At 37.0% G+C, this 14,139-nt stretch overlaps 2 protein-coding genes across 9 annotated transcripts in view; one reads left to right on the forward strand and one right to left on the reverse strand.

The window, feature by feature from the left end:
* blnk (B cell linker) overlaps window positions 1–1,209 on the forward strand; it is a 59,648-nt gene extending 58,439 nt beyond the window's left edge. For all 7 annotated transcript variants that reach the window (XM_067422148.1, XM_067422145.1, XM_067422146.1 and 4 more), the window contains one exon: window positions 619–1,209. In XM_067422148.1, the coding sequence (XP_067278249.1) occupies window positions 619–735 (117 nt within the window). In that variant the 3' untranslated portion in view covers window positions 736–1,209. The remainder of the gene's footprint in view (window positions 1–618) is intronic.
* A 5,148-nt stretch (window positions 1,210–6,357) lies between these two features.
* Window positions 6,358–14,139, reverse strand: part of LOC137044720 (uncharacterized) — a 9,681-nt gene continuing 1,899 nt past the window's right edge. For both annotated transcript variants that reach the window (XM_067420978.1, XM_067420977.1), the window contains 2 exons: window positions 9,521–11,364; window positions 6,358–7,208 (listed from right to left, as the gene is read on the reverse strand). In XM_067420978.1, coding sequence (XP_067277079.1) covers window positions 6,484–7,208; window positions 9,521–11,345 — 2,550 coding nt within the window. In that variant the 5' untranslated portion in view covers window positions 11,346–11,364 and the 3' untranslated portion in view covers window positions 6,358–6,483. The remainder of the gene's footprint in view (window positions 7,209–9,520; window positions 11,365–14,139) is intronic.

Below are 14,139 nucleotides of genomic sequence, written 5' to 3' on the forward strand. Positions count from 1 at the left end.
ATGCACGTATCCCAATCATATCGGATTTATTACATATGTAAGATCTTTGTACTTCATTGAAAACACATGTATATTGCATTGCATTTCTGTCAATAGATCCTCATAAATACTACACACTGCACCTTTAAGTGTCCAAATGCATTGCATGTGCACTGCAAAAAAATCATTATTAATTACTATTTTGTCTTGTTTCTAGTCTAAATATCTGTAAAAAAAATCTTACATTAAGAAACATTTACTAGACAAGCAAAAATTATTGTCTTGTTTTGGGGAAAAATAACAAAAAATTAAGAGTTTTTTTTGTTGCTTAAAATAAGCTAAATTAATCTGCCAGTGAAGTAAGTAAAACAATGATGTTTTAAGATTATTTTTCTTACCCCACTGGCAGATTATTTTGCTTATTTTAAGCAAAAACTCTCTTACTTTTGAGTTATTTTTCCCCAAAACAAACAATTACTTTTGCTTGTCTAGTAAATACTCCTTGTTTTAAGAATGTTTAGATGTTTGGACTAGAAACAAGACAAAAATACTAAGTAAGAAAAGCAATTTTTTGCAGTGTGGTCAAAAGAGGTAAAGTTGTCAGCTGTCAACTAATCTATCATCTGTCTTGCTCTCAAGCGTTTCAGCAGCGTTTCAGACATCATTGAGAACCACCAGAAGAATCCTCTAGTGCTGGTCGACTCTCTGAGCAACACCAAAGACTCCACCAAACTCAGACATGCATTGCAGCCATGAAACAACACCAGCAGCTCAATCTGAAGACGCTCCAGGCTGACAAATATAACTATACATAAAACTGTGACAGTTTCACTTCTTACCTTAATAGACGATGGAAACAGAACCACACTTGCGAAGATGGGACTTGCTGCTACTTTTATAACTTATTTTGGTAAATGACAGGTAACATGCCGTCCGCACAACACGAGCTCGTAACAGCAGAATCAGCGTAGCAGAATTAAAACATGGCGGTATTTTTAATTTGACGCGGCGCCGAAAATTCCAAGCGAGAGTGACGCGGCGCAGCGGAGAAAGACGTCCGCGTTATGTTTACATAGAGAAGCGATTTAAAAATACAGCAGTAAAGAAGAGAACAATGTTACGCAAGTAAGTTGTACAGTTTATGTTTATATGTTGTATCGTTGTATAAACATTTTGTTTTACTTTACATAAGGTGTGCAGTAAAAATAAATATGAATCTTTTTACTTCAAGTTATTGTGTTGTGTACTTTTTTTTTTTTTTTTATTGACATACAGACATACAAACCACATTAGTGCAGTAATTGACAATCGAGTAATTACATAATTCTAGAAGTGAAATAAAAGTGTGTTAATGTATAAGGTGTGTGTGGGTGAGTGTAGGTGTGGGTGTGTATTCATAAGCCAAATTACACATTTATTATTTATTATATTATCACTACCACTTATCATCATCATACCATCATCATTGTAATAATCAGTGTCCCTTTTTTTTTTTTTTTTTTTTTTTTCCTATGTAATATTTATCATTGTCACCACTTTCAATGGGTCAATAAATTTCACATAGTATAATAAAAATATAAGATAATCCTCCCCCCCCCCCCACATCTTTTCAGTCCCTATACTTTTTATTTTATTTTTTATTTTATTTGTATGTTGTGTGTAGTGTCTAAGGTGCATTAAAAGAAGGGGGACATTGTGCGAGTGTCTCAACTTAGGACAGAGATGCTGTCCTAGAGAAACCACTTCTCGCCTGTCCTACCTGCCTTAGTGTTTATGAGGTTTTCCAATTTAAATATACATACTACATTAACACATTTCTCTTCTACATTGTGGTGCATTAAAAACACATGAAAAGATTAGGGGGAAAATTAGAAATAATCAATCGATTTAACTATAGTAGTAGTGGTGACAATGAAAACCAGGTTTGAAGTTCCAAAACAGCAATAATAATAGTTGATGATGATGATGATGATGATGATGATGATGATGATGATGATGATGATGATGATGATGATGATGATGATGATGATGATGATAATGATGACGACAATGATGAAAGCAAAGACAACAATGGAAACAGCAACAATAATAAAAATAATAATAATAAATAATAGCAATCATAACAATAACAATAATGAAACAATGAAACAATATTGACAATAATTGGAACTATGCAGTAATGCCTGTGGATTGATTAAGAGATGGGAGGAGACGGAGTTACGGAGAGAGAGGGGATTCAGAGTTGTAAGAGGTCAGAAAGTGTTGGATGGCAGAAGTCGCTTTCAGATGAGGGATTATAGGGGAGAGATGTGTATTCCATTGTAATAAAGTCGGTGAGAAGATTTTTCCAGTGATTAATGTGTATTTTGTTACGAGTTTTCCAGTTCATGAGGATAGTTTTCTTGGCAATGGTTAGGGCTATGAGGAGAGTTTTAATGTTTATAGTTTTATCTGTTGTTGTGTTTATTGTGTTGTGTACTATGTTCATTAAAATTATTTTACATAAGCTGGACCAGTCACGTGAGTGGATCCAATGTAAAATACAGTGAGGTGTGTGTGTGTGTGTGTGTGTGTGTGTGTGTGTGTGTGTGTGTGTGTGTGTGTGTGTGTGTGTGTGTGTGTGTGTGTGTGTGTGTGTGTGTGAGACCTGGTAATCCCTACGTTACGGGGAAAATGTCCCCACAAAGATGGCAATATCTGAAATTTTTTTGAGAAAGTAAAGGGGGATAGGATGTACAGTTTGTACAGTATGAAATCCATTACGCCTATGGAAAGTCCCCATAAAACATGGAAACACGACGTGTGTGTGTGTGTGTGTGTGTGTGTGTGTGTGTGTGTGTGTGTGTGTGTGTGTGTGTGACCTGGTAATCCCTACGTTATGGGGACAAAATGTCCCCACAAAGATGGCAATATCCGAAATCCTTGTCCTTGTGGGGACATTTTTAGGTCCCCATGAGGAAAACATCTTATAAATCACACAGAAGGAGTTTTTTTGAGAAAGTAAAAATGCAGAATGTTTCCTGTGATGGGTAGGTTTAGGGGCAGGGGCAGTGTAGGGGGATAGGATGTACAGTTTGTACAGTATGAAATCCATTACGCCTATGGAAAGTCCCCATAAAACATGGAAACACGACATGTGTGTGTGTGTGTGTGTGTGTGTGTGTGTGTGTGTGTGTGTGTGTGTGTGTGTGTGTGTGTGTAAAAATGGCGTTTTTACTACTGTAGCTACATTCAATGCCTGTAATTGCATTTACATTACGTTTTAGATTGCAATAACTGGAAACCTTGTGGGCCACTGAAAATGTAATATTAGATTTGACCATCAGTTGACCTGTTTTTAGGTCAAAGGCCCAGTTACATAATGCTTGTTCCCAGTATTTATTGTAAGGAATAACAATGCAACTTACATAATCAGATTACTTTTTCCCCAAGTAACTTAACTGCATGTGCATGCATTTATCTTCTCTTTATTTTTTGAGCGGTGATGAAATATATTGCTCTTGTAAATACTTGCCAGCATTTCAGTAATAAAGGCTAGATTTTAAAAATGCATCCAAATTACAGCGAAGCACAACCGTAAGGTGCTCCACAGTGGTCAAAAATGGATATAAACAGTGAATTTTGAAGTGATATAATCTTTTAAACTCATAGATGTGGATTCAGACGGGAATTAAATTACCACACGATGGTGTTTGTCTAAAAACAGTAGACCTCTACAATAATTTCATTGCCTGGTCTAATCGGTTCATTACTATCATGATTGATGTTACTATTAATTACTAATGCTACCATTACATCTATTATTATTATTACTGTTATAATTGTCATGTATATTATAGCTACTCCTAGTCACTACTACTATTACTGTTACCACTACTGATACTATTAGCTATCACTACTACCACCATTACTGTTACTACTGTTATTATTTAATTTTTGGGTATGAATACTACCTCAAGTATAAATGTATTACTGTTACTATGAGCATCTCTTATTTACTTTGTATACATCTATATCACAAAAATATTTAATTGCTTAAACTTACCAAATGTACCTGCATACATCACTATATTTACATTCAGTAGTTTAGTTTTTTTTGGTTGGTTTTCCTCTCTATTTGTTATAGTTTTGTTTTTCTATCCACTATACGTGTATGTATGTCTCTGATCACTTGTATTGTATTAGCTCCTATAATTTGTTAATTTGCTATTATTAATATTTTCTCTAATAAAAAATAAATAAATAAATAAACGTAGGTAATTCGGCCGGGGATTTTTATGCGGGTGGTGGGAAAAAAACACTGACATTCTGGATTCAGACGGCAATAAAATAAGACCCCGTCAATTATAAAAATACCTCATCATAACCCCACAAGAAACCCTAACCGTCTGAAAAGGGCTAAAGTCACTTCCGTATCGGCTTCAAAAGAAACTGGGGGAGGTTGCCGCTCTAACATAGCTCATGCCTTTTTTGGGAGCGCATTACTTTTAAAATAACTTTCCCCAAAGCTAAAATGTAACAAAAATTTCATTATCATAATTTTTTTTCTTCAGTTTACAAGTGTACTGAAAAAAAAGACATACTGTACACATTAAAGAGTTTGATATGCAAAACTGTGATCATAATATAGTACAGCTAGTTGCCTGAGCTCAAAACAAAACAAAAACAAACACGTTCAAAATAATTATATATATTTATTTACTGACAGCTCTAGAGGTATGGAGGCACTTCTACAATACAGCAACACAGGGTGTCATTCACAGCCGGTAGTGCTTATACCAGTGTTACAAACATAACACACACATTTTCTTTGGTTTTCAAGTGGATCAGAGACCTCTTCATATGTTGCAGCGGGACATTTATGATATTCAGAAGGAAATAAACACCACTGGTAAGTGCTTCAAACTTTGCAGTGCAATCAAAAGTCAGGGAGGGTCTCGTTTATATCACGAAATTAATATTCTGATCAGATTACACTGATTCTTTAGCTTCATAAATTAGACTAACATAATTTTTTTGGAGGATTTTGCCTACTGAGATCACAGTTTACACGATTCTAATATATTAACAATCAGAATTAAATTAAGCTTTTGATTAAACCCTTAATCAAACCCATAACATAACAGCCAACTGCATGCTGAAATAAATAAATATAAAGACAATTAGCATAAATACGAAACAATTTCGGTGATGCATCGGGGCAGCATATGCTTCGGCATACAGGTGTAGTTATATATATATATATATATATATATATATATATATATATATATATATATATATATATATATATAAACTAATGCGATATATACAGCCAATATGACAAACAGAGGAAGCCAAAGCACCTTTGAAAGTCATTTCCAACAATCTGTAAACATTCCAGTCACAAAAGCCTTATTAATGTTGATTAGTAAAGCAAAACAGAAGTGGTTAAACTACACATGCCCTAGTTCGTCTGATTTTAAACACATAAAAGAATGAATGCTTTTTACAAATGTCTTTTGCATCAAACACACTCGTTCAACACACCTGTGTCTATTAGTGGAATATTATAATGTTACCTGAGGTCTATAATCTCACAGTATCGTGCGAGATGGATTTGGTCTGACACAGTGATTTTTTAATATATATTAGATAAAGCACTGCACTTTTTCACATTGTGGAACAAAATAAACAGAGGCGGACAGTAGTGGAGTATTTTTATTTTCCAAGTATATATACATTACCAGTGTTCTCCTTTGGAAAACTTTTACTTCACACCATGCCAAAACATAATATTATACTTTTTACTGCACTGCGTTTCATATTAGTTATCATTTAAGACTTAATTACACAAAAAATGTGGTGCTGTATACTTTTACTCAAGTAAAAGTACAGTAATTACAATTTTACTTGAGTACAAGTAAGAAAGTACTATATGTTTAATGTAATTAAGAGTTAAAGGTAAAAAAAAAAAAAACTTTTATTTATGAAATGTAGTGCATTAAAAAGTATGACTTTATATATTATGCTTTGGAATGTAGTGAAGTAAAAGTTTTCCAAGTAAAACACTGATGAAGTATATACTTGATGAGTAGAAAGTAAAAATACTCCACGACTGTCCGCCTCTGAAAATAAATAATGCTTGCTTGTGTCAACATGAATATTCAATCATATAAATCGCCACCCAAAAAGGGTTTAAAAGAATATTATTTCTATAAAGAATGCAACAATGATTTTCTCACCCTGAGATTTGCATTCACTGTAAAAAAAAATCAATGTGTCCAATTGAAAATGTTCTAGTGACTGATCACGTCTACATTTTTCAGTTGGCGATATTGAATTTCTGTGAATAAATTGCATCAGAAATTCAATTTGGCCAATTGAAAAATTTAGATGTGATCAGTCTCTAGAACATTTTCAATTAGACACATTGATTTTTTTGACAGTGTAGTAACCCTGATTCACAGCACATCTTAAAAAATGGCCTAATGCAGAAAAACCGTGATGCAAAATGCAATTGTCCTATCTTTTAAAGAGCTGGTCCCAGCCTCGGGTTGCTTCCATTAGATGTCTCTGCCCGTGTCCTACCCACACTTCTTGGTTTTGAAAAACTCGCCCACAAAACCAGCATCTAAACGTCGGCTGTAGCACGACGCTTTCTGATGCGGTGGGTACCACGGTGTACTTTCTTCCACACACTCTTTTGAGCCTCAGTTTCAAGCTGAATCTTTCCTTAACCGTCCCATTCCGGTGGGACGCATGAAAATTGGCGATGAGGTTATTCCGGTTTAAATCGGAGAGAGCTCGGAGAGTTTTTCGGGACAGTACGACCCGTTGCACGGCAGCTTTGTGCTTGTGAACGACTTTCATGATGTTTGCCACCTCGGGAATATCCGTGTCGGGATGGTTGAGGACTATAACAGGCTGGTTGTCCCGCGGGATTCGAACGGATTGCGAGGAGCTGTGGGGAGTCAGGCGAAGGATTTTGGGAACGTCTCGAGCCACCGGTTGCCAGTGGAAAATGGATGCCGAAAAGTCTTCGGAGGCCTGAGTCGAACGCTTCTGGGATTTAATGACGGGAGAGAAAGCCGGAGACGTTTCTCCCATGCGTTTTCTGTTCAATGATGCAAGAGGGCCGCTTGAATCCCAGGATTCATCGGCTGTTGCTGCTGGTACAGATGTGGAAGAGTTTGAGTCATCAGAACTGAGGATGCTGGTGTCGGCCGGATCAGATCGCTGGTTTGTGCCTGATAAAAAACATGAGCAGAAGAATAACTCAACTTTGTTCATCTTTAAAGCCCTATTCGTGATTAGTATTATCAGGGGACCTCTGGTGATTTGTACTAATTGCAGATGTCTGTGATCTGACTGAACAGATCGGACACACACATAAACATTTCAAAAGTGCATTACTGATTATTTATTAAATAATTTATTGATTAATTTTTAGCTACTGCACTGATGATTGTGTTACCACGTTGTGTTGTTGTTGTTTGTTTTATTTCTGTATTCTCTATAATGATGTTAGATGTATGGTGTGGTTTTATTTTACTTTAATTGTAAGTTAATGTTTTTCTTGTGATAATGTTTAATGTGGCTCACTTGAGTGTAAAACAAATTCCCCATCGGGCAATAAAGGTTTCATTCATTCATTCATTCATCTTAATCCCGTGCGAATCGGCCATGTCTTTAATTTGTAAAGTAAAAATTTCCCCGCAAATTCCCCACCATATTTCGCCGAAAACACTGAGGTCCTGTGATAATAAATAGTTGTCCCGTGTGAATCGGCATCTCTGTGATTTGGCCAGGATTAGGCAGATCGTATATCATTTTTTGCAAGGTTTTTATTTTCTGTGTGCATTTCTATCTTTATCTTTCACGAAGAATGGTTCATAATGCGCACCGTTATGAATTCCTGCACGGATTATACTTTCACTTTAGAATAAGTACCAATTTGGGAGCAAACTGATTGAGTGCTGTGTTTAATATTAATATTAATACTATACTTAAAGCTACACTGTGTAACTTTTTTAGTTTATTCTTAGCTAAAAACACTTAGTTCTTTCAAAAATATATGTGCTCATTAATGTATATTTCCTTCTTTCAAGTAATAAAGTATTCTCGTAAGTTTATAATATGCCATTGAAAATACATACGGGTGAGGGGTTCGAATGCCGGTCGCCATGTTGCTCCTCCATCTTGAAAGTACAGTAGCCAAAGAGGGACATACCCGTAAATTCAAGCTTCGCCTTTCGCGTTTTAACACTCGATGGCACCGTGTCGAATGTGAAGAGGGGGATTGCGATGTTAATCTTGGACTAAATCAGCCACCGTAGGAGTTAAAACGAAATCAGAATTGAGAGGAACAGAAACTAATATTCACTGGATGGTCATATACCTTTACACCGCTAGATGGGGGAAAATAGCACACAGTGGAGCTTTAATGAAAAACATAACAACAGAACAGTACAATGACAAGCTCGCTTAAATAGGCGCTTTTACATTTAGCTTTGAAACTGAATCTTCCGCCGTATATTGTCAGCTTCTCACTCGTGATGAATGAAATCTGACTCCTGCCGCCGGTCTGTGCTCAGGTCAGTTTTTAACTGTAGCGTCTGTTCTCCAACTGAGCGCAATTATTTTTATTACTATAAAACAATCAAAACGATATCGATACATATTACTGTTTATGATTTCATACAGCTATGTCTATAACGGAAAAAACATTTACAAGTCTTGACATCATATCCGGGAGAAAAGTCAGTAAATTCAAGTAAAATCACAGGCTTTGCTTATCCCGTGTGAATGTGTCGCAAAACTCAGATGTGGGAGTCATTTCTAAATCACAGAGGTCCTTAGATAATACTAATCCCGTGCGAATAGTGCTTAAGAAAACCTATTATTTCGCCCATGCATTTTCCGTATAATATTCCATGACTTGCTGTGCAATGATCTTTTATTTGAATGCACTTCATCCATTACATTATGTGTTTTACTGATTGTCTTATTGTTTGTAATCTTGTCGACTGTTCGGTTTGTGTATACTCTGTGCAGCACTTTGGTAGACTTCGGTTGTTTTAAATGTGCTGTATAAATAAACATTGTATTGTATTGTAATAACTAACATGGTTTAAAATGTTTTAGCAATGTAAATGTATTCTAATACTGGTGCAAATAAAAAAAAAGAAACTATGTTAATTTAGAGAAAAATATGGAAAGCATGTTTTTAATTCTTGCAACAAATACTTTGAATCTTTGTGGCAAAGATTGCTTTAAAAGATGGTTCCCAAGCCATTCATTTTATATAAATATATTTAACTTAATGCATTAAATGCTTTGAATCTTTGTGGCAACAACGGACTGCTTGGAAAGATCTCATACTCTACACACATGACTTTTCCAGGTTTTTTTTTTTTTTTTTACTCCAAAGCCAATAAAATATTTTAGTAGAGTTTAACAAACATAACAGTATTGCATTTTAAGAATAGTAAAATGTCCTAAAATGTTTTTCATGAGCACGGGAACACACAAGTACACTTTATCCCAGCTGATTGCTTACCTGCGGTGCTTGTCAAATCTGGCAGAGGTTCATTGTGTGAAGATAACGTCTGATCCACTCTCACTTCATCCAGCAAATGGCTGACTGTTGTCAAAGGCAGCTCATCCACAGTCTGATACAGGTCTGGAGTGCCGCAGGTTTCCCTCTCACACTCCTGCTGACCTACCGGGACCACGGCATCTCTGGGGTGTGTGTTGTTTGTGCACTCGTCGGCAAGACTGTGGAATAACAGGCCCTCATCTTCACTTTGAAAATGACACAAAGACTCAGTCAGATCCTTCAGAGGAGATCTAGAGGAAGGACTAACGCAATCAAACCCTGAGCACGAATCTGCGTTTGAATCAAGCGTGAGATTGTGTTCTTTGTCAAACGCCGCTGTGAGGATTCGTGAATTGCACCTCTCTTCCAAAGAGCCCGTATCTGAGGTCAAATCGCTGTGACAGCCCGAATCTCCTTGGCATGCGGTGAGGATCTCCTCTGATTCACTGAGGGCTTTGTCTTTCACTTTCTTTGCATTCATATCAAAGGCGTTACGATTAACGGCTGTATTGCACTCAGTAGGTTCCTGATTGTTGCAGCCATCCTTCTGTTGGCTTTTTATCCTTTCAACCACTGAAGTCAAAAATTCCCGCTGAGCTACACATCGTCCCTCCTTCTTTTTTGGGGTCGAAGTGGATGTCACCTGAGCATGAGAACTGTTTCCTGAGGCATTTACATCACTGGACTCTTGGTCTTGTGTTGGTTTCACAGTGCGAGTCGAAATGTCTTGCTTGTTTGACGGAATGACTTTGAGAACTAAATGCTTTTTGCCGTCCACCATCTTGAACCCGACCACTTTTGTAGTGCAATCTGGGGGAACAGATATATTGTTCTTCTCCATGAGTCCGGTTAGCTTATCTTTCCTACGTTGTGTTGCATTTGGTCGTGTGTGAGGATCAAGATCACGCTCGCTTTTGAGAGATATAGGCCACTTATTAGCACCACTAACCGTTCTTTCAAGAAACTGCTGTGTTTCCTCTAAGGTCTTCTCAGGATCCAGCAACATGCCTTGGTTGTCTAGTAGTCCAGGTGTGGATAATGGTAATAATTGGGATGCCCATTGGGGTTCTGGTTTGGGAAGCAAGACCTTGAACTCTTGGGAGGCGTTGTTGTCTTGCTTGCATGGAGATGCCCGCTTTCTCCACCAATTTTTTCTGCTCCACCTTTGGCGGCATGCGGCAGCCATGTGCTTTAGGAGATTGTTTTTCTGTGCCGCCCTCAAATTAATGCTTTCGTCATGATCGCTTGTGATTGGTGCCGAACACGAGTGGCATATAAACTGCTCAATCTCCTGGATGGAGAGTTTGCATTTTGGACAGTAGTACTGACCATTCAGAAAATGGAGAGTTTGACAATGTTTGGTTAGTTGGGGAAGCGTTTGCTGGATGTTGTCATTACAAATCTCACAAGTGAACAAACAGTCCTCGTGATGCATTCGGTGGCGTTGGAGCGTAGCGAACACCGGCGTGGAGAAACCGCACATGTTGCACGGAAACATCGGTGGGCTTCCTTTGCCTCCATGGACGATCTTAAAATGCATCGTTAATTGGCCGGGTGTAAAGGAGATGCCGTCGTCGCATGCAGAGCAGATGAAGGCGTTCACATTTCGTTTCTCTGACTTTTTTGTTTCTTTCTCTCCGTGTGCCGTGACGTTCTCCTCCTCTTTCACAGTGTTTTGTTCAGCGGGGAATGAAAAGGAGGACTTCCTGAGACGCAGGCGTTTATGCCAAATGCCCCTCTCTTCATTCCCAACCTGAGCGTCAGGATTGACGTTGACCCCATTCATTTTTTGAATGTACAGAGCCCTATACAAGACAAGGAAAAATGTTCAATTTTACATAGATTGTGCTTAAAACTCAACAACCAACATTAAATTGTAACATTATACTTAAAGGGTTAGTTCACCCAAAAATAAAATGTAATTAATAACTCCCCCTAATGTCGTTCCACACCCGTAAGACCTCCGTTCATCTTCAGACACAGTTTAAGATATTTTATATTTAGTTTAAGAGCTTTCTGTCTCTCCAATGAAAATGTATGCACACTATACTGTTCCTTTCCAGAAGGACCAGAAAGGGAATAAAACATCATAAAAGTAGTCCATTTGTGACATCAGTGGATTAGTTAGAATCTCTTGAACCATCAAAAATATATTTTGGTCCCAAAATAACAAAAACTACGACTTTATTCAGCATTGTCTGTAAATTCCTTTTATGGTCCTTTTGGAAAGGGGCAGTATAGCGTGCATATGTTTTCAAAGGACAGGCAGAATCTCTCGGACTAAATATAAAATATCTTAAACTGTGTGTGAAGATGAACGGAGGTCTTACAGGTGTGGAACGACTTTAGGGGGAGCCATTAATGACAAATTTCATTTCTGTGTGAACTAACCCTTTAATAATTGGTCATTATATTTTCACCTCCTGGTTGCAGTAGTGAGCATGGGATATACATTACATTCTTATTCTCAAAAAGGCTGCATTATTTGATCAAAAATAAAGTAAAAATTGTGAAATATTATTATGTACATCATCTGTTCTCTATGTGAATATATAGTAAAGTGTAATTTATTCCTGTGATCAAAGCTGAATTTATCATCATTACTCCAGTCTTCAGTGTCATTCTAATATGAGGATCTGATGATCAATAAACATTTATGATTATTATCCGTGTTGAAAACAGTTCATATTTTTGTAGAAACTGGGATGCATTTTATTTTTCAGGATTCTCTGATGAATCGAAAGTTGAAAAGAACAGGGTTTATTTGATTTAACTTTTCATCAATTTAATGCATGCTTGCTGAATATAAAAGTATTATTTATTTTCACAAGTTCACACTTACAAATAAACCGATAGTAAGTATAATGCATAATAGTATGCGTAGTATGCGTATTGGGCGTGCTGTCCGAGGGCTCTGAGCTCGGTATTTGGCCTGAACTCAGATTACACCCCCCGTATCTCTGGTTAGGACAGTAACCAGGCAAATGTGAGGAAGACGGGGTGGTGAAAAACTGGTCCTTCATATAGTATTTAGTAGACATGTTGATGGCTGATTGCTGACAGCTGGTTAGAAGGATAGATCATTTGAACGTGTTCCTCCTGAACTTTGTTAATAAAACTTCATTAAAAACAAATATCTTGCTGACCCTAAAATTGTGAACAGTAGTATTGAATATTTACTTATATTAGGGCTGGGCGATAAATCGATTTTATCGATTAATTCGAGTTTGTAGTTTATGTCGATTTTTGTGAATGAAAATCGGTTTTCTCTTTAAAATCCGCCGACGCTCCCTCTGGGCTCCCGTAATGGCTCTGCCCTCCCCCGCGCTTTGCCACAGAGATACACAAACAACAAGGAGAGCGTCTAACAACATACAGTGTCATTGGTTCAGTTTTTCACAGAATTAACAATACCCCGCTGCAAAGTGTGTTTGAAGTCTGAACGGAACTGCACTCATTTGAGCTGCGCGGACAACGAATGCAGCGCGAGCTCACACACGGGCCGATCTCATGACAGACACGATACAGAGCGCTGGAGATCCAGTGAGAGAGCGTTTAAATTCACCACAGAATTAATACCATCGCTAACTTGACGGGTTAACTGCGAGATCTGTTATAAACCGCAGATATCAGATCAGACAGAGCTGACGGGTAGACAACATGAGCGAAGGTCAGGAGTTTCAGTCACAAATCACCAACATTCACCACGATTTACTGTAGTAAAACCACATGGATTTAATGTTGTTGTCATTATTTATCTCAGGATTTGTACAACCTTTTGAGATTGAAATTCAAGCACTTTCCAATGGTTTCGTACACTTATTTGTACACTTACTGCACTTATTTCCAGCACTTCAAAGCTCTAAATATCCAAAATATGCTATTTTTAATGTGATGGTTTGTAAAACTAAAAGTTTAAAGGGGTCTTGTGAAAGAAATAGTCTTTTAGTTTATTTATTTTTAATAAACTATTATTTTTAATAGTTTATTTATTTTTAATTTATATTTTTATAAACCTTTGATATGTATACCGTATATTGCAAAAAATATGGTGCCTGTTTATACTGTGGAATGGTCTGGGTTATTCACATGCTGAAAGTTTTGCACCCCAGATTACCAAGACGCTAATTTACCTAAACAAAATAAAGTTAAAACTTGTTTTGAACAATTTCTTGGGGGGGGGGGGGGGGGGGGGCTAACTCGCCCAGCCCTAACTTACATATTAATTCTAACTTCCTCAGCAAGATTTTCTAGATTCTCCAGCTTGACAGTATTTGATCTGAATGTGAAAACTGACCACAGATGTTCACAATATTTTGCAGCAATGAAAAATTTGCTTTGCATAATGAATCGCTAACAAGTCTTGCAACACATTTCTGAATGCAGCCGTGTGTGAAATCAAGTGTGTGTTGCTACAAGCATTTGTGTGCATGCGTTAATAACACTTATTTATGAGCATGAAAATAGTCTGTTAATTATTCTCAACAACGCTGCATTTATTTGATTAAAAAAACAGTAAAAATAGTGAAATATTATTGCAATTTAAAATAGCTTTATAAAGTTGTAATTTATTCCTGTGA

This window comes from Pseudorasbora parva, chromosome 17 (genome assembly GCF_024679245.1).
Source record: "Pseudorasbora parva isolate DD20220531a chromosome 17, ASM2467924v1, whole genome shotgun sequence".
Lineage (NCBI taxonomy): Eukaryota > Metazoa > Chordata > Actinopteri > Cypriniformes > Gobionidae > Pseudorasbora > Pseudorasbora parva.